Raw genomic sequence first — 27616 nt, forward strand, 5'->3', positions numbered from 1 at the left:
GGGAGGTGGTCGTGCTTCCCCCAGGGCAGCGGGGTGATGTGTGTGCCCCGGCGGGGTGGGTGCAGCTCCCGCCCCCCCGCTCCCAATGCCGGCTCTGGGATCTTGGGAAAGCGGCGCTTCCCGTCCCAGCATCCCTGCGAGTCCACTCCTGCGCTTGGCAGCCAAACCAGGGAAGGGAGGAAAAAAAAAAAAAGAGAGCAAAAGGGGAAGGGAAAATGGGAGCGTCCTGGGGGGAGGGAGTGGCATCGGGCGGTGGTGGGCCGGGCTCCGAGAGAGGGCTCGTCCCCTCTGCTCGGGGCTTCAAAGACCGGCCGCTGCCCACCCGGTGCCGCCGAGGTGCCTGCTCTCCTCTCGCCTCCCCACCGCTCGGAGCAGCTCCCGGACTCGTCCCGGCCCGTTCCCGGCGCATTCCCGGAGGATGCTGTGCGCGGGGCTGGCGCTGGCGCTGTGCGCGCTGCAGCTCGTCCCGGCCGCGCTGGCCGGGCCGCAGCCGCCGCTGCTGGTGGAGCGCAGCGGGGCCCGGCGGCTCAGCAAGGTGAGCGGGGACCCCGCAGCCCTCGGGCCGCCGGAGGGGACTCGGCGGGGCGGAGAGGGGTGAGACTCCGTCATCCCGCTGGGACTGCAGGAGACAGGAGCTTTTCCTATCCCGCTGGTGGGTACGTGTTTGTGCCTGGGCAGGGGAGGGGGTCCGTGGACCCCTGGAGCTTTTCCCATCCATTTACGGTGGAAGATCGCTGATGTTTGTGCCTGGGCAGGGGAGGGGGTCCATGGACCCCTGGAGCTTTTCCCATCCAGTCAGGGTGGAAGATCGCTGGTGTTTGTGGCTGGGCAGGGGAGTGGGTCCATGGAGCCCCGGAGCCCCGCAGCCCCCCGCGCTGGGAGCAGTGCTGGAGGCTGGAGGCAGCTCGGAGCAGGAGGGATCCAGTGTTTACAAACACTTCTCAACGCTGAAACCCAGCGGCCTCTTCCTTCGGCCGATCGTATCCCGGCTCTCATTTTGCTGCTTCACGAATCTTTTCCAGCCCAGGTTCTTCTTCCCTATTCCCACGGAGTTCTGGGTCTGGCTCATTAACACGCGCTGATTAAGACACAGCCAGTTACTACGTGTAACTCTCACGCGGTGTGAAGGGAAATATCGCAATTTATTTTCCAGGATTCCTGCGCTTGCCCGAGGGAAGGGGAAACCGGTTGGGAAGGCTGCAGGGCGCTCGGCGGGCAGCATTCTGCGGCCACACACTGATGCTCAGCTCGCTGGAGCCTCTTTGCCCGGCGACTCTCGGGCTGGGGGCCCCCAGCTCTGGCTCAGTGTTGGGGTGCAGCCTACCCTTGTCCCGGCTTGTCCTGAGCCCTGTGTCCTGCCCTGGGCTGCTCCCGGCGGGCCAGCGGGATGTGGGATGGGCTGCTCGGCTGCGTGGGCTGCGCTGTGCCCGCTGGGGCTGCCGTGTGGCACCAGGCAATACAGCCTCCACCGGTTCTGCGGCTGCCAGCAGGCAGGAGAGCCCCGCGTCATGCCGTGGGGACACGGGATGCTCCAGCCAAACCTGCTCTGGGAGGGAGCTGGGGCTGGTCTCTGCCATTTGCCTCTGGCAGGCTCAGAAGTGGCTGTTCCAGACAAGTCTTGCTAGCCCTCCACCTTTGAACCAAAGTGTCTTTACTGGTGGTGGCTGGAGAGGTTGGTGTGGCTTGTAGGGAACAGGGGAGATGTCCCAGAGTGACTCTTAACTCAGACCAGACACATAAGTGATGTCTCTCATTCGGGTAACATCTCCTTATGTGTGGATTTTCATTATCACATTAGGGCAATGCTGCTTCCCTGGCTCATTTGTACTCTGGATCAGGATTTGTACTCATTTGTAGCTCAGGACCAGGCCCCTGGGGTGCATCAGGCAGAGGATGAGCACAGACACTCATCTGGTCCCCGAGTGTGATTCCTGCTCCTATGTGGAGCTAGGTGGCTGGAACTGGTGGATGAGGGCTCACAAAGCAGGGCTGGTCCTGGATGAGGTGGGAGGCTGTGTCAGCCCCAAAGCCCCCCCAAGGTTCCCCCCACACCATTGCCCAGCATCCCACTGGACAGTGCAGCCACCATCTGGTCCCAGCTTGCTCTGACCTGTCCTCACACACCTTGCTTGGTGCCGTTGGCATGATGGATGCATCTTGCCTTGGTCACACGTCAGGTGTTTGGAGGCAGAGCTGAGGCAAGTTTGGAAATTGCAGTCTGGTAATGCTCTTTGGGTATAAAGTACATGCAGAGGCACGCGGACAGAGGGTTCTGCAATGTCCTCAGTCTTGGAGAGCCGGGAGTTCAAGAGCTGGCATTTGAAGGGGCTGAAGGTCATTTTCTGGCTCTTTGTGAGCAGATGTTTGGCAGGGGTCAGAGGGGCAGCTCTGGATAAACCTCCTGCAAACACAAGGCAAGGCTTGCCCCGCTTCTAACTCCTCCTGTCCCTCGGTGCTGCAGGTTGGTGGCTTTGCTTGGGAGAACTGTGGTGACAAGAGGGATCCCGTGGTGCTGCAGAGCCTCTCTGTGGCACCCGACCCCATCAGCATCCCGGGGAGCCTGCGTGTCAGCGCGGCTGTCAAGAGTGGCAAGACCATGGGCTCCCCTCTGAAGGTAAGTGCCAGATGTCCCTCTGTGTGGTGAGGGAGGGAAGAGCTTCCCCAAACCACTGGCAGCTGGGAAATGGGTGCAGGAATGAGCAGCCCTTGGGGAGTGAGGTGCAGAGAGGTGTGGGGCTGAGCACACTGGGCTCTGTAAGCCAGAACAGGGCAGTGGGCATGGGGAGACCTGTGTTGGGAGCAGACAGTTCAGCTGGAGCCTCCCAACCTTGTTCCTAGGGCAGAAACCACCTGAGTTGTTTCATGTCCTGGGGATGTATTGGCTCCAGGAGGGAAGTGACACCCAAGTGCTGTGGGTGCTTCTGGATGTCACTGCAGCACTTGTTTTTCAGCAGCCAACCCAGCTGCTCCCTCCAAGGACATGGCACAGCACTGCTCTGGGAGCCCTGGGCCATGCCAGCTGCCCTGCAACACTTTTGGGGAGTTTTTCGGAATGAGACAGAACATGTCTCTTGTCTAGAGTGCATGGGCTGTCTTGAGCAATGCTATGGTGTCTGTTTGGGCCTGGGACTGTGGGGTGAGTGCTAGGGGAGTGAGGAGCCAGAGCTGCAGGATGGGAGCACCCTGGGAGTTTTGGGACAGGCAGAAGAGAGGGGAAGCAGGTGGGGATGTGAGGTGTGGGGTGGTGTTAGCTTAAGGGGTCAAACTGAGGTTGGAGGAACAGAAGCTGCAGGTTGAGAGGAACTGAAAGCCAGGAGGGGGAGGCAGGAGGGGGGTTTAGTGACCACATGGACATCCCAAGGACTGCATGATCAGGAGCTGAGGGAGTTGAGTTGGCTGGTGAGGAGCTGTGGGTGCCCCTGCTGGTTGTGCTGGTGCTGAACACCTTCCCTGCAGGCAGCGCTGGTGGTAGAGAAGGCACTGGGTGACCTCTGGATCCAGCTGCCCTGCATTGACCAGCTGGGCAGCTGCACCTACAACGACGTCTGCAGCATTCTGGATGAGCTCATCCCACCCGGCACGCCCTGCCCGGAGCCCCTGCTGACCTACGGCATCCCCTGCCACTGCCCCTTCAAAGCGGTACGGCCGCGCCCCGCGGTGACACTGGCACTGCCACTGGGTGCCACTGTGCCCTCTGCTGCTGGGCTGGCCTTCTGGCTGACCTCTTGTCTGTCTGTCCCCTCTCTCCACAGGGCTCCTACTCCCTGCCAGCCAGCGATTTTGATGTGCCCGATGTGGAGCTCCCTTCCTGGATGACCAACGGCAACTACCGCGTGCGGGTGGTGGTCAGCAATGGCGGGGAGGAGCTCAGCTGTGTCAAACTGGCCTTCTCCCTGCACTCCCACTGAGGGGTGGGACACTTGCCCTCATATCCCCTCCAGCTTGGTCCCCTGTCCCATCCCATCCTGTGCCAACCCATCCCTGTGAGGTCCTTCCCTCCTGCTGTCAGGAGGAGGCACCTCCTGTCCCCCCCAGTGCCTCCTTCCCTGCTGCACCCAGAGAGGCCCCTTTGGCTGTTCTGCTGTCCCCAAACCCATCACCAGGGTGTCTCCTGCCTGGACAGGGTGGCCTTGGAGCCTAACTCCAGCATGACCTGGGGTTGTTATTTTTTATCCAATTTTTTTTTTCTTCTTATTCCTATCAGGGCAATTTTAGACAAAAACATTCCAGAGAAAAGCAGTATGTCTTGGAGCAGTCCGTGGGGATGAGGGAGTGTTTGGGAGTGCTGGGGCAGGCTAGAGGGATGCAGCACTAGTTGCAGAGGGTGTTCCTGCTTCCCACCATCTCTGGCCAGAGCACAGGACTGTTTTGCAGAAGTGTCCCTACCCCACACAGCAGCTTTGAACCTGCTGTTGCTGCATCCCTGTCCTGCATGGGGAACCAGCTTGGTGGCACGAGGCACCTGTGAAAGGCACCTCCCCATGCTCCTCCTGTGGCAAACAGGAACACCTGAGAAACCACCCAAGCCCCACATGGGCATTCCCACTTAGGGGGGGACCAAGAGGCTGGTGACTCCCAGCAGCAGAAGAGGTTGTTGGTTGATGACTGTGCTCCAGAGGGGGACACAAGGCTGTGATGCACTGCTGGGGCACAGCCTGGCTGAGGAGCAGTCACATTCATCTCATTTTTCCTCTGAGAGTGAGCCAAGGCAGGATGCTGCACTGGGACTGTCCTTCCCCTGTGCTGGCAGAGGCACCCAAACACAGCAGCATCCTGAACATGGGATAACTGGGAGATGACCATGAAATCCACCAGCCTAGATCCTGTTTTGGGGTGTCCTGGCTGTGGCTGGGGACTGTCACGTGGGCAGGCAGAGTCCTTCTTGCTGCAGCTTTGGGCAGGGCGTGAGCCTGTCATCACTCCCCTGTGCCAGGTGCCACCAGCCACCCACATCCCTTGCTGTCCCTGCGTGCTTGTGTTTTGTAGCCCCTCGATAGGGCTGGTCTTCTACAAGCACTTTATAGGCCTTAACTGCTGCGGGTGCTCCTCCACCACGCAGATGTGCTCCCACTGCCTTTCTGTGCCCTCCACTCACTTTGTTTCACCCTCTGGCTTTGCCTGGAGAAGCACTAACCCTCTGCCCCTGCTCCCCTTCAGTGCCACAGCAGCAACCTCCTTTTGGGCAGGTTCTGCAGGTTCTTAATAAATCTTTTTACCAGGACGTGGAGCTGGTGCCTCTTGTTGCTGGGGGTGACCTGGAGGTGACATTTATTTCGCTGGCAATAGTGTGGATGTGGGTGTGAGCTGGGGGAAGTGGAGGTGCTGTGGTGGGGACAGCAGTGGAGGATGCTGTGGCCAGTGGAGCTGAGCAGCCCTGGGGGCAGTTCCTGTGTGAGGAGCAGGGATCTGCAAACGCTGTTTTGTGATGTGGGGACACAGGGACACAGCCATGGCCCAGGGAGCCACAGCTCATGCTGGGGGGCTTTGAGGGTGTCACACATTTGGGTGACCTTCTTTAACCCTGACACCTGCATGGCTCTGCAGGTTTGCCCCAAGGCAAGGGGATCACAGGAGCACAGAATCAATGAGCTTGAAGATCTCTGTGATCATCACCTCACTCTGTGAGTCCAACCCCTGACTGAGCACCACTATGTCCCCTTCACCATGGTGCTGAGTGTCATGTCCCGTCTTTCCTTAAACACCTCCAGGGATGGTGACTCCACCATCTCCCTGGGCAGTCTGATCACTCTCTCTGTGAAGAAAGCCCTCCTAAAGTCCAACCTAAACATTCCCTGGCGCAGCCCATCACCTTGTCCTCCTGTCATGGCGCTGGCTGCCTGGGAGCAGAGCCCGACGCCACACGGCTTTACCCTCCCTTGAGGGAGTTGTAGAGTGTGATAAAGCCACCCCCGAGCCTCCTGCAGGCCGAACAAGCTCAGATCCCTCACAGTGCTGTGCTCCAGACCGCTGCCCAGCTCGGTTCCCATCCCCGGCCGCCCCTCGGGGGTTCGGCGCCGCCGCCTTTCCCCACAGCGGCCTCGGGGCCCGCCCGCCGCCAGGGGGCGCCACCGCCCGCGCCCGGCCCCGCCCGGCCCCGCCCCTCGCCCTCAGAGCTGCCCGCGCGCACGCGCCGCGCTCAGCTGAGCCGCGGTCACGTGACGGCGCGGCCGAGCGAGCGGGCCCGGCGGGGCCGGGCGGTGCGGGCGGCGGAGAGGTGCGGAACCGGGACAGGGACCGGGACCGAGGGGACAGGCACCGGGACAGGCACCGGGGGGCTGCGGGTGGATGGGTGGGGCCTGTCAGCCGCCTGTCAGCCCGCCGCGTGCCCGGAGAGCCGGGGTTGCGGTGGATGCGCGGGGTGCCGGCAGTGCCGCCGTCCCGCATGGGTGCTCGGGGCAGCCGGGGCGCGCTGAGGGACTCGGGGCTCCGGGGCCTCGTTGGCAGCCCCTGTGCAGGGGCGGGTGCTCAGGGCCTGGGGGTCCTGGCAGCTGACATGGGTGCTGGAGGCTGACATGGGTGTGCTGGGGCTGCCTGGGGGTGCTGGAGGCTGACATGGGTGCTGGGGGTTTCTGGAGGTGCTGGAGGCTGACATGGGCGTGCTGGCCATGCCCTGCAGGAAGGCTGGCACCCCATGGGGCTCCTCCGGGCGTGCCATGCAGTGCAGGGGGCACAGCCCCCGATGTGAGGTGCTGGGAAGAGTGCGGAATGCTCTGCGGCACTGGGAGGGTGCAGGGAGCCCCACACTGTGCAGGCTTCAGCTGTGCTGCTCTGTGGAGGGGCAAGGGGAGCTGGCAGCACAGCCTGGCTGCAGTGGGAGCTGTGGGCACTGGTGGAGTTTGTGCCCAGCAGCCTCCATGTGGGGAGAAGCTGGGCTGAGGGCACTGGCTCATGCTGTGAAACGTTGGAAAGGTGAATCTGGGGGTTCTCTGGAGCTGTGGGAGCACTGGGTAGCACAGGGACAAGAGGACTGATGCTGTGACTTGGAGGTGTCAGGCTGGCATGGACATGGTGGCCTGGGGAAGGGGCTTGTTGTTGGCTCTCCTTTGTGTCAGGAGGTGGGTTATTACAAGAAGTGCTTTGGAAATGAAGGATTCAACATGTGTGGTAGGAAGCAGCAGTGAGTTTTGCTCACTTTTTTGGAAGATTTCCTGATCTACACACAGCCTCAGCTCAGCTGGGGACAGCTGTCATGGTCAGCAGCAAGTAGCAGCTTGCTTTTGACTTCTGGCATGGGGCTGTCGCTGTAAGGGACAAATTTCTGTCACCACCCCCCCCCCCCCCAGCTTTCCTAATAGGATGAAATTGCTTCTGTGTGTGGGTGGCAAAAAAAGCACATGAGAGTGGCTGAGGAGTTGGGTTTGAAGTGGGAACCGAATGTTCCTGCCTTTGCTGTTTCCAGTGACAAGGAAATGGTGTAATGGGGTTTTGCTTTGATTTTAAATGTTTTTCTTGTGGATGAGACAAGTTTTGCAGCTTTTCCTTGTTGGTTGTGGGAGAGCAGAGTGCTCGCTCCCTGCTGCTATGCAACCTTTAATCCAGACACGAGGCAGGCAAGTCACGATGAATGCATTTCCCTGGCTCTTCAAAGCAGAAAGCAGACGGGCCTGCTTGAAAGGGAAAAAAAAATCCACAGGGAGCAATCAGGCAGAGTGATGTCAGCACGTTGTGTTTATCTCAAACTCACTGCTCTTGGGTGCTTTGGATGCTGTGCAGGCCCTCCTTGGGATGGGCACCTATGCCCAACCCAGTCCTGCACCCCTTCTGCCCACTCTCTCTGCCCTCTGCCAGCCCATGGTGCTTGGCAGAGCCTCCCAGGTTTCTGTGCTGCCCCTCGGGCCTGTCAGTGATGACAAACAGCTTCTAACGCTTTCCTTGTGTAAACTCCTCCTGCCGCTCCTCCCGCTCCCTGCCCCGCCGGATCCCTGCCTGCGGCAGAGCCGGTTCAGGACACCGTGACGTGTCCCAGCTGTGAGGGAGGAGGCTGGGCAGGAGTGATGCATGTGCTGCCTTTGGCTCTGGAGAGCCTGCCTGCCAGCCAGCCAGCCTCACTGCTGCTCCAGAGCCTGGTACTCCATGGGACACTCTGCTCCTTCCTGCTGCTGGTGTTGCCGGTGCTGCAGGAAATACAGCACTGCTGTGGCCTGGATAGCTGCTCCAGAGCAGCTGGGATCTGGAGCATCCAGACCTGGGGGAAATCCCTTGCTCTCTGCTACCCTTCTGATCGCCAGGCTGGACCCTCCCAGTGGTTGCAGCCCTTGGCTTGTTTTCCATGTAGCAGCCAGGTTTGCAGAGCAGTGCTCTGGGGAATGCCTCGGTGCTCTGTGGGTGAAGCAGCACCCAGGTGGCCCAGGCTGAGCATTCCTGGCACAGCCAGATGCGTTGGTCTGTGCTGAGGTTGCATCTGGAAGGCTCTTGCATGACTTGGTGGGTTCATGAAGAGCTCTGGCAGGAAACGAGACAGTTTTTTGCAGTAGTAACATTTCTCTGCTGCTTCCTCTTGCTCCCAGTTCTTTACCAGTGCTGGGGAGTGGGATGGGGGAGCACCAGGACTGCTGGGGCAGGTGTGAAGCCTGAGGCATGACAGCCCAGAGGAGCCGTGGGGCAGGGACTGGATCACCAGTCTGTGGCGCAAGAGCCTTACACATAATTTCCCTGCCTCTGGTGCTCCTTCCCAGTGGGTGTTTGGGATACTGGGTGTGGCATCATGAACCAGCTGATTATTTTCCGGACAAAGGCATGAGGTGTGTGTCCTTGGTGAGGCTTGTGCTGGTGCCCCTGGTTTGTTGGACACTGTTGGAGTTTCTGTTGGAGCAAGAGCTCCAGGCTGTGCAGGTGCCTCATCCTGGGAAGTCCCTTTTCCCCATAGGCACCTCCTTGGCTGTGAAACCTTTGGGGCAGGTGTTTTGCTGTCAGCACATGATCTGTGCTCCTCACTAGTGGGAGTATAATAAATTTTTGTAAAAAAATTCTCCTTAATAAAAATTCTTCAATAAGGAAAAAAAAAAGGGAAAAGAAAAAAAGGAGAAGTTAGGAAACTTTCCCTTCCCTGGCAAGAGCAAGCTGTTCCCTTGCAGCACAGTGTGTGCAAGTTAAAAGCAGTTACACTTTCCTGGCCCGTCCACTTGACAGCCCTAGTCCCAAGTGCCAGAGCAGGGGACACAGTGCCAGCATGTCACCCCCTACCCCGCTGCCTGTGGTGTCACACTCACCACCCTTAGAGCAGGGGTGCACAGCTCCCATGCCTGACATGAATTGGGTCACATCCAGGCTCTGCCTGCAGGATCCTGACCCCATTCTGTCTGGGTGTGCCCAAAACACGGGCACCAGCCTGAAGGAAGAGCCAGTGGGAATGTGCTGTGCACCTTTGACCTTAGGACATGCCACTGTGTGATTCCTGGGGCGGGAGCACGTGGCTGTATAAAAGCCCTGGAGCAGACCTTGCTCTGGCAGTGCGAGCCGCTCTCTCTGCACCATGGCTGGCCCCAAGGTGCCTGAGGATGGGGCTGTTGAGCTGGACACCCCTGATGGCACTGCCCCCACAGGGACCATGTCCACGCGGCGCCTCCGCAGCGAGGACTACAATGACTACAGCTCCACAGATGTGACACCTGAGGGCAGCCCTCCCGATGGCATGAACGGCTTCGCCCACCCCGAGTCCTACCAGCGCTTCGGGGAGACCAATGGGACAACGTGAGTGATGCTTCCCTCCTTCCTGGGCTGGCCTGGCACTGGGGAGGGTGCAGGAGGTCATGCTGGCTCCCTGCTGTCTTTGCTAGAGGATGGTGGAACTGTGGTTTTATGGGGAGTTCTCATGAGGGTGATGAGGGCACAGCTGTGGTCCTGCATCTGTGGGGTGCTGGCAGCAAGTGGCAGCTGCCCCAGTGTAGCTCTTTGCTCTCTGGTGAAGCTGGGCTTGCTGGCAGTGGGCAGTGATTGATGCTTTTCCCAATATTTTCCCATTCCACCTTCATTCGATGAGGAACTCTGGCAAGCAAACAGCATGCCCAGATTCAGAGCCAGCCATGTTCTGGGGGCTTCCTTGTGCCCAGGTGTGCAGAGAATGCTGTCTTTGCCTGAGAGAGACTGATCCCTTCACCTCAGAGACTTCCTTATGCAGGTCCTTGGTGCTGGGCTGTGCTTATGCTGGGTTTTACCATAGAGTTGGTTTTGCAAATGCCCATCCAAAATCTGTTTGTTCAGTCTTTGCTTTCACACCTAGCTGGGTCCCAGCTGGTTAAGCTGGGTTCAGGGGACAGGATCATGACCTCCATGTGCATTCACTGCAGCCCTTCAGAGCTGCTGTGGACCCTTAACAGGATAAGCTGTGTATGGTCTGGGTGTGGGCACCTGCTGACTGTGATCTCTGCATCTGCTCTCCCTCAGGTGGTACCAGACCCTGATCCATCTGCTGAAGGGGAATATTGGGACAGGGCTGCTGGGGCTGCCTCTGGCTGTGAAGAATGCTGGCATCCTGGTAAGGCAGCTCAGCCCTGCTGTGCTGGAGCCTGTGGGGCAGAGTGACCCCAAGGCACTGGGCAGCTTACATGGCCAGTGTTGGGGGTGTTGGGGCTTGAGTTCCTGCCCAGACACCTCTCATTGTTTGGTGACTTGCACATGTTTGCACCCGAAGCTCTGTGGCTTTGTTTCACTGCTGGGACTGTTCCTGCTGCTCCTGCATTGTTGCTGCCTGGTGTGGGAGATCAATGTGTGAGCTGGGCCCATGGTTTCCTCTGCTGGGGTCATGCAGGACACTGTGTCCAGGTCACAACCTCTTCATCACCTGCATAGTAGAGATATGCAAAATAGTTTGGAAAACAATCCTAGAAGTGCTTTGCTACACCCAAACTGCCCCAACTTGCTTATTTTGCATCGTTCCTGCCAACCTCGTGGCTCTGTCAGGTTACTTGGTCCTGGGGGGCTGGTTCCTGGGAGCTGCACCAAAGCTCTGGTTCAGCCTCCAGCAGTGTTTGTACTCACCCAGCCCATGGAGTTTTGTCTGGAAGTAGAAGGCACAGTGCAGCTCTGCCTCTGGCCATCAGAGTGCAGCCTTCCCCCTCTCTTCCCTGCAGCTGGGTCCTCTGAGCCTGCTGGTGATGGGAGTCGTGGCTGTGCACTGCATGGGCATCCTGGTCAAATGTGCCCATCACTTCTGCAACAGGTAAGGAGCAACTCTCCTTCTCAGCCCTGCAACTCCTACAGTTCTTCCCTCTTGCCCAAAAAGCCCTGGGGTGTTTCTGAAGCCCCTCAGCAGCAAGTTGCCCATGCCAAAGCCTCAGTTTGGAACTTCTCTTGTTTTTCACAGGAACTGTTTTCCTTTTAATGTCCCTCTTTGCCTTGGGAACTAGCAGACAGGGCTGATGTGATGATCCTTCTCCCTTCTCTGGACAGGTTCCAGAAGCAGTTCCTGGACTATGGAGGTGCTGTGATGTATGGGCTGGAGGCAACTCCCAGTGCCTGCCTGAGGACACATGCCATCTGGGGAAGGTACTGTTCTCCTGCCCCAGGCAGGGACTCCTCTTTGAGCCTAGCATGTGCTGCAGCTGGGACAGAAGGGCCTCTGGTCCCTGAGCTGTGTCAGCAGATAAGCACAAATGCCATAAAATGCTGTTTGGCTCACCTGCCCTGAGTGCTCAGTGTCCCCCAGAGGGTAATGCTGAGGTCTTTGATCCAGTACTGTCCCCAGCCAGATCTGACTTACACTAAATGTGTGGGATAACTAAGTCTCCACAGCATAACAAAGGGGTGAGTAGGGTCTTGCAGTGCTGGCCCATCTTGCCAGACATGGAACGTGTCCAGTGACTGCTCCCTGCCCTGTGAGTGTCCCACATTGCATCACACAGATCATTGCCCATCAGGGGTGGGAGCATTCACCTATTCCTGTGTCCAGGGAATATTGCTTCCAGCTCTGACAATTCAGCAACAGACTGGATATGCTGAACCCAAAAAGGAGACTTTTCTCCTGAGGCTGGTCCTGACCTTGTGAAAGGGATGGGATGGGATGGGATGGGATGGGATGGGATGGGGAGACTGGAGAACCTGAGATCGGTGAGGCTGGGTGGAGAGAAAGTCCTCTCTCCTGATCACAGAGAAGTGAGTTGGGTGTGCTCTGACCTGTACACCCCAACCTTGGGGACAGCAGAATTGCTGTGCTCTGCAAGTGCAGATCTTCTGATCTGGCTGACAGATGCTGTTCTTTTGCTTTCCAGGCGTATAGTGGGACTTTTCCTGATCATCACTCAGCTGGGTTTCTGCTGTGTGTACTTTGTCTTTCTGGCGGACAATCTGAAACAGGTTGGACCTAGACCTCCTTCATGAGCTGGGGGGAGGTGAGAGGGTGTGAAGGTGCTTGGGTTTTTCTTAGCTCCTGTGCCCTGTTTTCCCCCAAAGGTCTGGTTTCTGTAGGATATGCTGCTCTGAAAAGTCCGCTCTTCTGCCCAGATATTTTGAAGGATTGGTTTTCCTGTTCAAACAGAGCAGGTTTTCCTGAGACTCTCTGTGATTTTGCAGAGGTGCTGGAGGTGTCTGTGTTGCTCAGGAAAAGTGAGGCTGTCCTTAGTGAGGGAACAACAGGAAAGGGATGAAAGCAGAGGGACTGTGCATTTTCTATCCTGTCCCCCTCAGTAATTGGTTTATTGGTGTTGATGGTAACGTGTAAGTCCCAGGACCTGCTGTGAACCTCTCTTCTCCCTTCCTTGGATCTGTTTGCATTCCAGTTTCTTTCCTCATCCTGTGGCTCTGAAGCTTAATTACATCTTTAGAGAAAGAGTTTCTTCCTGCCAGGCCTCAGGAGGAAATAAACAGAAACCCTGAACCGCTTGGCTGGCTCCTGTTCTGCAAGAAACTGGGAATAATGAGTCCCCATTCCCAGCCTCCACCACCTCAGTGCCTTGCAGGCACTGCTCAGCTTTTTTCCCCATGTGCTCCTGCTGTGCCCTTGCAGCAGTGCTCTGGTCACTGCCACCATGGCTGTGCCCTTTGTCAGCTCTTCAGTGGTGGCCATCAGCTTCAGAGGGGAGCAAGGGGGGATCCATCCAGTGTGAGACTCTTCATATGCTCCTGGAGCAGCAGTGAGGAGATTCCCATGGTTGGGTGGCAGGAGGAGTAAATGGGTCAACACTGGTGATCTACCAGCCCTGACAGCAGGAGGGTCCAGGGTGTGTGCAGGGGCCAGGCTGCTGCTGGCCCCCACCCCTGGGAGCAGCCCCTGCCCCACTTCAAGGTGGGCTTCTTTCTCCTCAGCCCCTCACAGCAAAGATTGAAGGCTGTCTCAAGCCTCAGGGGAAATTTTCAAAAACCTGCAAATCCACACTAGTTTTTTAGGCCACAGGTGGGAAACCCCTTGGCTTTGGTTTTGGAATTTTTTTGGGTGGGGTGAGGGGAGTGTTGCTTGTTTCTTTTTGCGGTGAGGAATAGTGTGTTAGGTGGAGAGTCATGGTGCAGGTGGTACCTTGGGCAAGGTGCCACTGTGTTGGGCAGGGCTTTGGTTTGGAAAATGGCTTTGGAGCAAGGCATGAAGAGGCAGGGCAGGCTGGGGCTTGAGCAGCACTGTCCCTTGGGTGCATGGCCCTGCACTGCCCTCTCCCACAGAGGATGCTGGTTTACACAGAGTTCTTCAGCCTCTCCTCTGGGGCAGGACTTGCTCTGGAGCAGGTTAAATCAGTTTGCAGACTGCTCTTTGCTGCAGTGACTGGACAGGACCTGGTACCTGAACCAGCTTGGTCATGGTTGTTTTGGTGATTCAGGGAGCCCATGCTCTCTTGGGAGGGATGGCTCAGCCACCCTGGGCCTGAGCTGCCTCTGGAAGTGAGCACATGGCCTGGAGTGCCTTTGGAATGAAAGACCCCAAGGGAAAAAATGGTTTGTCATGAGACAGTGAACTTGGGGCCAGCGGTAGTTTCCAGGTGTCCTTGCTTGTGAACGGGGCACTGGGGAACTGAAGGACTGTGTGACTTAAATAACAACTTGGTGCAGCAAGAGGGAAAGGATTGCTTTGGAAATAGCACTTAGTGCCTCTTCCCTCTCTTCTCAGCTGACCTTGTGGGCAGTGCAAAGATGCAGCCTGTGCTTTCTGCCCCCTGTGTGCCTGGCTGCTGAGTCCTCCTGCTCTGTGTATCTGGGCTTGGGCAGGATTTGCTGTTCTGGCTGAGGTGCCATAGCCAGTCCCACCTCTGCCTCCTGCAAGATAACAGGGATTTGCTTCAGAGCTATCTGAAAACAGCTTGTTGTTTTGATTTTAATCAGCTATCTCTGCTTGAAGTGACCTCTTGGGGTACTCTGACCCACCTGGAATTGGCTGCTAAGATCTGTGGCTTTTAGACCTGTGTGATGGAGTTCACCAGGGCTTCCTGTGCTTCCCCAGGTTGTGTCTGCTGCAAATGGGACCACCAATGACTGCAGCCCAAACAGGACAGTGGTGATGACCCCCACCATGGACTCCCGCCTGTACATGCTGTCCATCCTGCCTTTTGTGGTGCTGCTCACCTTCATCCAGAACCTCAAGGTCCTGTCCATCTTCTCCATGCTGGCCAACGTGGCCATGCTTGGCAGCCTTGTAGTGATCTACCAGTACATCGTCAGGGTACGTGTGTATGGCTCCCCTCTCTCATTCCTGTGCTCTCCCATGCTTTGGCAGGTGGAGGGAGCTTGGCAATGGGGTATTTGGATGCTGGGGGTACTGTTTGTTAATGTGGGCATGATGGTTCCCTCTGCCCTGCAGGGCTTTTCCTGCAGCGTGGGGCTGTGACAGGGAGTGATGGGAACAGGCCAGGTCTTCCCTGTGTCTGAACTCTGCATGGGCTTTTTTCCAGGATATTCCTGATCCCAGAAACCTGCCTCTAGCAGCAGCCTGGAAGACCTACCCTCTGTTCTTTGGCACTGCAATCTTTGCTTTTGAAGGCATTGGTGTGGTAAGTCTGGGCATGTGGCAGTGGGGCTGCTGCACAGGAGGCTCAGCCCTGCTCGGACTTGCTGCAGCACCTGCTTTGCTTTGCAGCTGCAGTTGCAGCTGAACTTTTCTGACAGTAGCCCAAATTCTGGATGGTGCTGTTAGCTTTAGCTCCAGGCTATCTCCTGGGTCAAACTCTGGTGCTTCCATCTGAGGCTGGAGGAGCATGTGCTGCCAACCTCATGAGGTTGGTTGCTGCTTTAGAGGTGGCTTTATCTGGCAGTAGATTGGGAATCACACCAGCCTCTGCCTTGGGCTCTGCTGGCTGACCTGCAGATGAGGAATTGTCCTGAGTCTTGTAACCAGGCTGGATCCTGCAGTTGCCTAATTGGGAGGCCAAAAAGTGTGGCATGAAAAGATGTGATCCTTCCCTTCCCACCCTGCTGCGGGGGCACTGAGATCTCCCTTTGGCAGCAGCGTGGCCCCAGCCTGCCCATGCAAATGGGCCTCTCCTGCAAGGTGCTGTAAATAGACCAACTGTGTCTGTGAAAAAAGCTGGGTGGGTGGGTGGAGAGCTTAATTACTCCCTAAGATGTTGTGAGTTGTTTCCGGGAGCTCCCTTCAAAGGAGGAAAAAATGTTTTCATCTCTTAAATATAAGCTGGCTGTGTAAACACAGGGCTGGAGAGGGCCAGATCCGTTACAGGAGGAGTGCTCACTGAATGCTGTGCCCTGGGCAGAGGGCTCTTGCCAGCCCTGAGGCACAAATGCTCTCTTCCTCACATGACTTGGAGGCGAAGAAGCAAATAAAAGTTTTTCTTGTCCTGCCTCCTCACCAGACTGCCATTGTCTCTCTTCTTGAAATGAACACCACCCAAGGACATCTATAAAATTGTTTACTGAAGGCCTATATTTAGTGTCAGTAGCACAGAGGTGGGAGAATTACCTCTCCTTGCTCTTTTTATTGTCCTGTCTGGTTGAAATCTGTCCAGATAAACTTGCTAGCAGAAGAGAATGTCTCTTGGTCTTCCCAGAATTTACTGGGGAAAATAGGACGGTGTAAAATAGTGGGCATGGCTGTGCTATTTTGAGGTGCAGAGCATAATGCACCCAAGATATGGGTGGTTGGCATTGCCCCAAGACCCAGCATGGGGCACAGCTCATGCCAAGGCAGGGAGCAGGTCCCATCTTTAAGACAAGGGTGTGGGTGATCTGTTGGAGACTTGCTATGCTCCAATGGGAGCACAGAAATCAGATCTTCAGTGTAGTTTTTTTTTTTAGCTGGATTCTCCAGGCTTCATGTGGGACTATCAATCCTGGCATGGTGGACTGTGCCTGACTATGGGGCTGCCCCTCCTTCTTTTTGGGGCTGAGGGGGGTATAGAGGAATGAGCAATCTGTTGCTCTGTTATCTTCCTCCTCCTCTTGTCCCAGGTGCTGCCTCTGGAGAACAAGATGAAGAAGCCCCGTCAGTTCCCAGTGATCCTGTACGTGGGGATGAGCATTGTCACCATCCTGTACATCAGCCTGGGTGTCCTGGGCTACCTGCGCTTCGGGGCAGACATTCAGGCCAGCATTACACTCAACCTGCCCAACTGCTGGTGAGTCCCTGTGGGCAGTGGAGGGACTGGGGGGTGTGGGATGAGGGGCCCAGATAGGCAGGTGGGAGAGGGGGACCTCACTAATCTGGGTGAGCTTGAGGAACTGCCATAGGCAAACTTCAAGGAGTTTGACAAAGACTGTCAGATGCATGTGCTGGAAGAGTCTTGTTGCTGTAGTGCCTGAGCCTGGTTTTGGAGCTCAGGCTGTTTCATTGGGTCCCTGGAGGTCCTTGCCTGAGTAGGTGCAGCTCTTTTTTTTTTCTTTTCTTGGAGCCTTGTGGCATCTTTTTAGGGCTCAGTATGCACTGACTAGCAGATGTTGAACACAACCCCCATGCAGCCGTACCAGAACATCACTGAATTGTGCAAAACTTCTCTTCCTCAAATGTAGCACATGAAAAACCAAGCCAAAGCTGGGAGCTCCCAGAGGGAGTGAGATGTGACATTGAGCCAATGCTTTGCCTATGAGCACTGGAGCTATGAGGATACCCCATCCTTCTGTGGGGTCTGAGCTCTGCCTGCCTGCCTGAAGGGGTTGTTTCTCCTCTTGCCAGGGCTGGTGGCTGCTGCAGCAGCTGCCCAATCTGTGCTGCTCTGTCCCTGAGGATGGGTGGCTGCTCAGTGTCACTGCTCCATATTCTTCCACAGGAGAAATGCAAGCAGTCCTCTTTGATGGTCTCTGAGTGAGACCTGGAGCTGGGGATGCCTGTCCTCCACTTCAGCCCATCCTCTCTGCTCCTAGTAGCACCCAGCACCTTGCAGTGGGACTCACTGTCTCACTGTTGTGTAAATTTGGGCAGGACTCAAGTTTTGAGTCACTGGTGCTCCCACATGCTGTCCTGGTAGAGCTGCACAGCTGGAGCTCTGGAGACAGCAAAGATTTGACAAAAATAGAGCCTGGTTTTGCTTTAATTATTGCTGTGTGGGTTTCTTTTCAGTTTGAGTGCATGGATGTTCATTCATGCTGGGTCTGTGTAGTGACTGCACTGCTGGATGTTGGTGTTGGTTGGTGGAAGATCCTGCTCCTGCCAAGAGCCTTGTCCTGTTCCCTGCAGGCTTTGGGAGTTCTGCCAGGTCCCTGCTCTCAGTGAGGAGGGATGGGGCTGGTGGAAGGATGTGCCTGTGTTGTAGGGAGGTCTGAATCCCACCATGCCAAGCACAGGAGGTGTGAATCCCTTCTGCTCAGTAAACTGAAGTACAGTGTGGAGGGGATGAAATGCTGCTATTCCTCCTGAAGGTGAAAAGCAAGTCCTTTCCAGGTTTGGGCTCTGCATGTCACAGCCTGCAATGACATCTGCTGACCTGAAATGCTGCAAAGGGGCTTCTGCAAGGAATCTCAGCTCTGGGTGCCCTGAGGAATGACATTCCCTTAGAACAGATCCTTAGAATGGGATTACTCTGACCTGCTAAGCTGCAGAGAGAAGAGTGCAAATCCATGTTTGTAGGAGTATCCACACTTTCTGCTTTTTCTTAAACTACTTTTCTGAAAGTGAAGCATTCTGAAGTTACTTTTCTAAAAGTAGCCATAGGGGTTTTGGATAGTGAGAAGAGAATAGCCCTTTGGAAGCAGTGTCTGGGGAAGCCTGGGCATGTGACACCCAGCTGCAGGGAAGGTGTGCTGTGGTCCTTGTCACTTGGCACGCAGGACACCTTGATATTTGTGCATGTTTCCTCTTGGCAGTGGATGTTGGAACTGGAAATGGGGTATCTAAAGGGCTGTGACAGTTGTGATAAAGTCTTCACTACCACTCCTGCAGATTAAACCATGGTGCTGGGTGAAGACTTGCTCTTGAAATGAAAGTCTTGCCCATCCTGCCTCACCCATGGCTTTTCTTCCTGGCAGTAAAAGGCTGGGCTGTAGGAGCTGGTCATAAAGGGCTGTGGGTGAGAAGTCATGGGGTTTGCCTGCAGCCTGGGAGACAAGGCAAGGATTGTGGTGGAGGTGCTGCAGCCTTCCTTAGCTGCAGCCACTGCCTGGAGGTCTCTGGAGCAGATTTGCAGGAATCGTTGAGTTGCAGGGTGACTAAGGACTTCTCCAGTCTCGTTTCTCTGAAACCACAGCTTCCTCAAACAAGGAGTGTGTCAGTTCCCAGTGCCCAGGTCTAACCACAGTGTCCAAAATACGGTGCTGCTATGCAGAAATCCTTCCTTGCCTCCTAGGAAGGGTTGCCTCACTGCACTATGTGAAGGGTGAAGAAGTGCTGTAATGAGGGGGAAGCTGTTGCGTTGCATGTGGCCAGTTGAAGGTAATGACAGAGCTTATGGTCCCAGGAGAGTATTTCACTTCTTGCAGCCTTTAGGGATGGCCTGGTATGGCAATCTGGCTGAAGCAGGCGTTGCTGTGGCTGGCAGAATGCCTCTCTGGCCCTGCATGGGCCTTTCTTTTCTGTGGATCAAGGGTAATGCTTGAATTCTTCCTCTTCTTGGTATTTAAAATGCTCTTTGATCTTGTTGTCATGGTTCATGACCTGTGAAGGACAGGTACACAGCCTTCTTCTGTACTTATTTTATTAACAGCTTGAATTGCCCTGGAGGACTTTATGGCTTTTATAGATTCCCTTTCTTGGGAAAGCAGTGATAAGATATGCCAACCGTGGGTTGGTGGCTCAAGGCTCCTGTGCACACGTGTGGCTGCACAGGTGCACTCTGGATTCTGGAGATAACTTTGTGTTCAGCTTGCCTCTGGAACCTCAGGGTATTTCAGGCTGGAGAGGACACCATGGGATCACTGGGTCCTCTCACCAGCTTAAGTGCTGACTGTCAGTAAGGACAGTGATTCCCTACCAATCCACGCCCTTAGCCATCTTTTGAAGATGCAGCTCTAACTGCAACTGGTTCTTCTGCTGTTCAGCTCCAAGAAGAGCTGATACTCTCTCCTCCATGCCCTCCTATTAGGCAGCTGAAGAGATTAATAACATCCCCTTTTAACCTTCTCATCGTGCTGAACAAGCCCAGGGCTTGCAGCCTCTTTTGGACATCATGCTCCACCCCAACCATTTTAGTAGCCTGCACTCAACTTGCTCTGCAGAGTAAGTCAGTGTCCTGTCCTGGAGTATCAGGGCTGGACACAATACTCAGAATGCACAAGCCCCAAACAAGAAAATAATCTCTTGATCCCTGTCCTTCACCTGCTGGCTGTGCTTTTGCTAGCACAACCTGCTTTGTGATTGACCTTGATCACTGCAGGGTCCTGCTACTGGCCATGTTCAGTCTGCTGCCCACCAAGACCCCCAGGTTCTGTTCTCCTGGCTCCAGGCCTTCACATGTATGAGAATTTGTGTTTGCAAATTTGTGTTTGTGTTTGAGCTTTGCTTGTGACATCATGTTGTTGCTCTGAGCTGTGTCAGCTATTTCCTCCAATTTGATCTTGCTTGGAATTTGATGAGAATGTGCTCTGGGTCACTGAAAGCTCATCCAGGTCACTGATGAGGATATTTCCATGATTACCCTTTGGCAAATCCCTGCTGGCTGTTTACTGTCCAGTATGTGCCTGGAAATAGATACCAGGAGGACTTAACCCATATTCTTCTGGGGATTGAGGTGAGGCTGATTAGCCTCTACCTTCCCTCATCCTTCTTGAAGGTGGATATTATTCCTTTCCCAAGGCAATAGGTCCTTTCCCTGAGCACTTTTGAAGATGATAAGGTGGCTTCAGGCTCCTGTTGGCTGCAACCTTGAATACATCTGGACTGGTCCCATAGACTTGTGTAACATTCCATTCACTTAGGTGATCCCTAATGCCATCTGTGGGAAATGTTTGACTCTGCCAGACTCTGCCACTGGTGTTCCAAGCTGTCTTGCATGGGAATTCTTGGATTTCTCTGATTTAAGGCTGTTGTAGAAGGTGGGTGCTAAGACCCAACATACAGAAGGGCACAGGCTCAAAGAAGGTAGAGGGAAGGCAGGAGCCAGATACATCCTCAGCTTGGATCCACCCCATATGTACCCAAGTGGTGTGGCCAGGACCCCTGTTTCCTGCTTGGTTAGTGTGTCTTCAGTTGGGGAAGGGTTAGGATCACATGTGAGGTAACCAGATGTTACTTCTCTTTTGGAGAGGCTTTTTCTGCTGCTGGGAAGCTGAAGGCAGAGATGTGGCTGGGAGGTGCCTTTTGGTCACTTGTGATGGGCTCTCTCCTGCAGCCACTCTGTATCACTGCAGGATCTGGGACACCCTGAGATTTGACTTGGGGTGAGCCCAAGGTGCTGTTTGCAGCCTGTCTGCACTCTGCCTTCCTTCTGCTCAGCCCAAACTGCTCTTTTAACTCTCTTTCCCCCAAACATGTACCAGCATTCCAAAAATAGCTGCTCTTTTTTGTTTGATGGAGGAGGCTGAGTTGCTGGTTCACATGACTTTGCTTTTGGAACATTCTGATGTTCACTCTGCATGGAAGCCCAGACTTATTCCAGCAGTGCTGTCCTTTTCCCCCTCCTCAGAAGCCAAGCAGCAGCTGGAATGTGTAATCATGGCTGCAGCTGATACATCTTGCTGTCTCTTGCTCAGTGATTAAATGCATCACCCCTAATTTTCTAAGGGTGTTCAGGAGTTGAGACCCCTAGCTCACAAAAATCCTTGCAGAACATTCCTTTTCTGCTGTTGATGTTGCAGGGGCTGGAGGAAGAGCCACAGTGTCACCGTGTCCTTGTCCTTTGCAGGCTGTACCAAGCTGTCAAGCTGCTCTTCTCCTTTGGGATTTTCTTCACCTACGCCGTGCAGTTCTACGTGCCTGCCGAGATCATCATCCCTCCCCTCGTGGCCCGCGTGTCGGAGCGCTGGGGCTGGCTGGTCAACCTGCTCCTCAGGATGGCCCTGGTGTGTGTGACCTGTGAGTACAAACCTCCTTGTCTGACCTTCCCTGTGAGGCTGTGGCACCTCCTTCCCACTGAGCCTTCACTCCTGTCCCTAAAGCCTTCGCCTTTAGCCCTCACAGCTGGTAGTCCCTGGGCCTGGCTAATACAAACAAGGTGCCTCCAAGGAGCAGCAGCTGTGGTCCTTTGCCCCCTCTGTATGGGACCAGCCTTCTCAGTGGAGGAGTAGGAAACTGCATTGTTTAGAAGTGGCAGATCCCCATGGAGCCTCAGGGCTGGGGATGGCAGTTTTGCAGGATGTTGAGTCCCACCAGGGTTTGCATGAACAGCCAGCACAGGGTTCAGTGCTAGGGCAGCCTAGCCTAGAGGCTGTTTCTGTAGGCAGTGTGCAGCCAGGCTCCTCATGCCTGTGTGATGGGGACATGGCTGCAGAGGGGTCACTGACTGTGAGGGATGGGCTGTTCTTGTTCACACACTCATTGCAGTGCAGAGCACAGCAGGACACAGCACACCATAAACAGAGCTCTGATGTGCTGCTGGGCACGTGTGCCTGGAGCAGCCCCACAGGGTCCCTTCCCTTCATGGTGTGTGGGGCCAGTAGTGAGGTTTTGGTGGATCAGGCTCCTGACTTGAGCCTGGTGGAGTGAATCAGGTGGTATCTGATTTTGCCTGGCTTTGATTCCTGAAGACCAAATGCTTGCTGTTGTCAGCACAGCTGAGATGCTTGACCGAGCTCCCTGGCGTCCCCTGCTGAAATGGAGCTTTGCTCCATGGCTTGATGCCGCTGAAGCAGCAGAGCTGAGCATCAGGGAGCTGGCCCTGTGTCCCAGCTGGCTTTGGCTTGGGTTTGAGAGGAGTGGGGTGCTAACTCAGGGTGGTGGAGCTGGCTGAGAGCAGAGTGCTGCTGCTTCTGGCTCTCACTAATGAAAGGCCAGAAGTGCTGCATTAACAGAGGTGGGCAAGACCCATCTCCTCTGTGCTGAGTTCCTGAAGCCTTCATGTCCTCAGAGGGTGCAGGGATGAAATCCTGCCATGCTGGGTGATATGCTCTGGCCACCCTCATGCTGTGGGTGAACTTGGAAGTTGCTTGTGGGGTTGGAGCCTCTCCTGGAGGGTGTTGGGCTGTGCCAAGCCATGGAAGAGTTGGGATGGCTTTAGGCATCAGCAGTACCCTCCTGTTTGGGGGCAGGGAGGCAGCAGAGGTGTTGGTGGAAGGATGCAGGTTCCTTTGTACCTCCTCCCCTCACCCTTCCATTAAGGGATCTCTGGCTCCTGCTGAGGATAAAAGCCATTAGAGGGGTTGCATGAATATTCATTGGAGGATTGTGTGGCCACACAACAAGCCCCCACCAGAGCTTTGGCTCCTAAAGAGAGGATGCAGTCTGGTGTATGGGTCTCTTTCAAGCTTAAACTTCAAAACCAGCATGCTTAAAATCTCTTTGAATTAATACCTGCAGAAATCAGACCATTTCCCCGGAGGCTGAGGACTGCAGCTGGTGCTTCAAATCTGCTTGTTTTAGAGGGGAGTTAATAATTTTGTTTACTTTTGAGTCCAAAGAGCAATGTGGGGTGGGCTGATGCTGTTGAAGGGGAGCTGCTCTGCTTTCCTCAGAGGCTGCTGGAGCAGGGATGCTGCTTGCAGCAGAGCACTCCTTTGGCTCTGTTCAGGGCTGAGCACCAGGATGAACTGGCTCAGGACTTTTGTTGCTGTTTCCCTTGGTGATGGGATGGTTTATCTCTAGGCTTATCCAGATAACAGCAGTGTTGCAGTGGTGGCACAGTCAGTCTCCCAAACTTTCCTTCTTCTGCAGTTCCATGGGTGATCTTTGGCTTAGGGAGGCTCTCTGTAGCTGATTGTCAGGGAGAGAACAAATCCCTCCAACAAGGAGCCCTGAGATGTCCCTTCTCCTCAGGGGCTGTTCCTCCTAGGCCCTTCTAGGTGTCTCCTGTTTCTAAGCAGAAAAGCTTTCAAAGCAATAAACCAATTTTTTTATCTTGGTCATTGGTTAAACACTGAAGTCTACTTTGCTTGCAGGGGGTTCTGTTGTGTTGTGACATCCCTCTGTCCCCTCCTGGTGCCATGCAGGAGGAGGAGCAGAAATATCCCAAAGCTGAAGCTCACACTGCTAAGCTCAAGCTGTCAGGAGTCTCCCAGGGGGATTTTCCTTGGCTGCAGTTTTCACCTAACAAATGATTCCTAACAAATGTTCTCCCCCGGGCTGTGCCGTGGGCGTGCTGCTGCTGGAGCAGCTCTAAACACACGCAAACCACATGGATTGATTTGGGGTGGGGGGAGATGCCTTTTTCTCCCCTTCTCCTGCTTTTATGGGGTTTCTGAGGCTTTCTGGCTCCCCAGGTGTGGGGAGCAGGAGTGCTGGCTCGCACAGGGGGGTCGGGAATGCTGGCAGCCAGCAGCACCCATCCTGCTCAGCCCTGCAGCTCGCTCTGGTGGCGCCCAGGGCGACAAAAAGCCTTGTTAATTTAACAGCTTAATTGCTGCTTGGGGAGGAGTTACCGGAAAAATAAGCAGCTTTGTCTTCTGTCAGGGAGGAGGGCAGAGGTGGGACCCAGCCAGTGGCATTCCTGGGTGGGGTTCTGCTAGCTTTGACACGGGGACGAGCCTCTCTGGCCGGTGGCAGCACTGATGTTGTGTCCGTTCCTCCTCCAGGCGTGCTGGCCATCCTCATCCCGCGCCTGGACCTCGTCATCTCCCTGGTGGGCTCCGTGAGCAGCAGCGCCCTGGCTCTCATCTTCCCCCCGCTGCTGGAGATTGCCACCTACTACTCGGAGGGCATGCACCCCCTTGTCATTGCCAAGGACATCGCCATCAGCCTCTTCGGCTTCGTGGGCTTCGTGGTGGGCACGTACGAGGCGCTGGTGGAGCTGGTGGCACCCGCGGCCACCGTGGTGAATGCCACCACTGTCCTGGTGCAGTGACCATCCCCTCGCCCTGCCGGCCCCTCTGGGTGCTGAGCTCTGGGTGCATGGACCCTGGGCACTGCTGTCCTGGGAACAGGCTCCCCTCTCCTCTTGGGAAGTGTGGGTTTGGTCTGTGAGGAGATGGGGCTGCCCAGCACCACAGCCCAGCTGCAGCAGGATCCTGCCCTGGCTCTGCCTGGAAGGTGGGATCCAGGCTGGGGCACTGCCTTCTCTGGGGGCTCTTAGGGCAGGTGGTAGAGCAAAACAGTTCCTCTGTAAATAGGCAATTTGAGAGGTGAGGAATCCCAGGGATGTAGATTTTATTTTATTATTTTTTAAAATCCCAACCTTTCCATATTTCCCCTGTCCTTTCAGTCAGGGCGGGGAACAGGGACTGCTCTTTTTTTGTGCCAGTTTGATTTTTATTTTTTTTTTTCCCTGAGCACTTTATTTTTACAGCAACAGACAAACCTCAGCTCAGGTTAGAGAGTGTGGAGATCTCTCCTCACCTCGGCCTTGTAGGGAGAGTGGGCAGAGCCTGAGGTGTGGAGCGTGCTGGGGCCCACCGCTCTCTCTCAGTGGGATCCCCATCTGTGGGCATGGCTCCTGCAGTGCCTCAGCTCTGTTTCAGCTGAGCATGCCCTGGAGCTGGGCACTGGGATGGTTTGCTGACCCTTGGTCCACGCTTTCAGTGGTGACACTTCTTTATCCCATCCAGCGCACAACCCAACGCTTGGCTTTCAGAAGCTTTACAGAACTGAGGTGTGTGGGGAGCAAACAGGCTCTGCCATAATGAGGGGCTGAGCTGGTCCCCTTTGGGTGGGATGATGTTTCCCCAGGGGTCACCACATGCTGCCCACACACCACAAGGATACATCATCACCTTGTTTACAGTGCCTGAGCTGGCCCTGGCACGCTCCACCCGCGTCTGCAGGCTGATACTGAATGTCAAATCACACACAAAAACTCCATAATATTTCTGGTTTTAACCCTTCCTCTCCTGGTTGCACTCCCTCTGCATCCTCTGCTTCTGCCCAGCTCCTCTCCTCCTGTAGGATGCAGCTCCCTGGCACCTCTCCCTGTGCTCCTGTTGCTTCTTTTGTCGTGGCTGGTGCATGCCTGGTGGGCATGGTCCTGTGGCACTGCTGCTTTCCTTTCTCTCAGAGCCCAGCTTCTTCCCTAGAGAGTTTCCTCACCTTTCTACTGGATTTCTACTTTTTTAAGACAAGGGAGCAAATGCATCCTCCACAGGACAGATTGAACTTCTGCCTGCTAACACAGCATCTCCCAAATGCCAGCTCTCTCTGGAGAGCCTTCATCCCTCATCCCACTGCAGCCATGTCTCCCTGGGGGTGGGCAGAGGCTGCTGGTGGTGGGAAAGGAGGCTGAGTACAGCACCAGTGGGCTGTGTTCCCATCTGTGGTGGAGGGTGAGGTTTGCAGTTATTTTCGGTGTTTGAGCGGGTGCTGTGAGGGGAAGGCTGTGTGGAGCAGTGTCCCTGCAGCCTGCCTCTCCCTTGGGTGCTGCTTGTGTCTGCACTGTGCCCCTTTGCTGGCAGTTCTGGGTGCCACATGCCACTGTGTGCACCCATGGCCGGGTGTGGGGTGGGTCTGTGCCACATCTCTGCCCCTTTCCAGCCCCTCTTTGCTCTCTGCATCTCTTGGGGCTCACCTCATCCCGTCCAAGGCTGTGCTGGGGAAGGTCTTGGCTTGGTCAGGAGCAGAGCAAAGCTTTAACTCAAATCCTCCCTCTGGAGGGCGCCATGGGGATAGAGAGGAAGCACCCAGGGCTGGGAAGGGACTCCAGGGCATGACACAAGCGGGACAAGTGCAATATTCATGTCCATCTCTGTGTGCTGACCCCAGCGTGGCCCTTGGGGTTGGGTTTGAGTCAGAACTGTCAAGCAGAGGAGGGAGTGCTGTGAGCAGCAGGGTATGTGTGATGCTTCTCCTTGCCCTGCTAGTAGTGCACTCAAAGAAGGCTGGCCACATTTTAGGGACAGCTGTGTGCCAAGGCATGTCCCCAGCCTGGCACTCGCTTTGCAAGCAGCAGCGCAGACCTCATTTCCAAGGGGACTGGGATATCACAGAAGCATTAAATGGGTTTTACAGCTCTTCCCTTTTATTGGGGTAAGCAGGGCTGTTTGAAGATGTGCTGTGAGAGGCTCTGCTGAGCCAGGGGTCAATGGTGGACAGGGAAACTTGACACTTGTGTATTGTAGGCTGCTCAGTAACCAAGAAACTTGTCTGTGTAAATATAGCAATGGTCACGTCCATGTCTTGTGCCTATGGATATTGTCAGTGTACAGCACAGGTGCCTGCCCAGCAGGAGAGCTGGTGCTGCACCTGAACCATGTATCTTACTTTAATCAATAAATATGATCTATTTTTTATGTGTAAAGGCTTTGGGGGTGTGAAGTGTGGGTTTTTCTTCCAAAAGAAGGGAGCAGGTGATGTGGAGCCCAGCAGGAACTCAGGATCCCATCCTGTGCTGCTCCCACACAGCACACACAGTTTCCCCTCCCAGTGAGTGTTTCAAATAAAAGTGTTCCAGCTTTGCTGCTTGGAAAATTTAATTTTTCTTTTGACCTCATTTGTGCAAGGAGGTTGTGGGCAGAGCTTCTGGGCTTGTAGGGCTGAGCTCTTCTCTGCCTCACCAAAGCTGGGCCTTGGTTTTTCATCTCCATATTTATGCCAAAAGTGGGGCTGCAGCTGAAAAAAAGAGCTTGGCATGTGAAAAAAGATGGGGGATGCTGAGCTGCTGCAGATCCGCCCTAGAGATCAAAGGAGCAAAAGTCAGCCCACACTGGGAGACTGCCAGCACTACTGCAGCTCAGCTTATCCTCGCTGCTGAATAATTCATGCCCTTGCAGTGTGTCATTATGGAGCTGTTGGGAAATCAGTGCTATAAAAAGTTCATCTTTAGAAATCTGGCAGATTTTTTTTCCTTAAACTAGGAGGCTTTTGCAGGCTGATGAGGACTGTGGATCTGAGGTCACTTGAATGACAGGGCAGGAGGGACTGCTGAGCACAGGCACTCCTGGTGCTTCAGGGTGTTTCTGACTGGAGAGTCACCATGGTGGGATCCACAGCCATCCTTTCTTAGGGGTGAGCACTGCAGGGCTGTCCCCATCCCATAAGATGGCTGCACTGAGGCTGCTCCTTCCCAGGTATTACTTAGAGGAGCTTCATTACAAGCTGTCTTTGCCCTTCCCTGTGTTGTGACCACTGGCCAAAGCAACCCTGGGGAATTAAAAAATCTAAAGGAAAATATCACTGTTATTTGTGCTGCTTCTGCTGCTGGGAAGAACAATTTGTGTTTTCCCTATGGGTAAAAGTGGTGCCTGTTGCTGAGACACCTCAAAATTAAATGTCCTCAAATTACAGAAATGCATTATTTTAGGATCA

At 55.1% G+C, this 27616-nt stretch overlaps 2 protein-coding genes across 2 annotated transcripts; both read left to right on the forward strand.

The window, feature by feature from the left end:
- The first annotated feature begins 260 nt into the window (after positions 1-260).
- Positions 261-5221, forward strand: GM2A (ganglioside GM2 activator). The gene is made up of 4 exons (XM_063168870.1): positions 261-535; positions 2462-2614; positions 3457-3639; positions 3753-5221. The coding sequence occupies exons 1-4, from the start codon at positions 419-421 to the stop codon at positions 3906-3908; spliced, it is 609 nt and encodes a 202-aa protein (XP_063024940.1). The 5' UTR covers positions 261-418; the 3' UTR covers positions 3909-5221.
- A 931-nt stretch (positions 5222-6152) lies between these two features.
- LOC134424785 (proton-coupled amino acid transporter 1-like) lies at positions 6153-26609 on the forward strand. Its single transcript, XM_063168871.1, has 11 exons — positions 6153-6214; positions 9543-9690; positions 10384-10474; positions 11070-11158; positions 11389-11484; positions 12207-12291; positions 14360-14578; positions 14808-14906; positions 16318-16484; positions 21138-21307; positions 23959-26609. The coding sequence occupies exons 2-11, from the start codon at positions 9548-9550 to the stop codon at positions 24225-24227; spliced, it is 1428 nt and encodes a 475-aa protein (XP_063024941.1). The 5' UTR covers positions 6153-6214; positions 9543-9547; the 3' UTR covers positions 24228-26609.
- Positions 26610-27616: the final 1007 nt, after the last annotated feature.

Source organism: Melospiza melodia, chromosome 14 (genome assembly GCF_035770615.1).
Source record: "Melospiza melodia melodia isolate bMelMel2 chromosome 14, bMelMel2.pri, whole genome shotgun sequence".
Lineage (NCBI taxonomy): Eukaryota > Metazoa > Chordata > Aves > Passeriformes > Passerellidae > Melospiza > Melospiza melodia.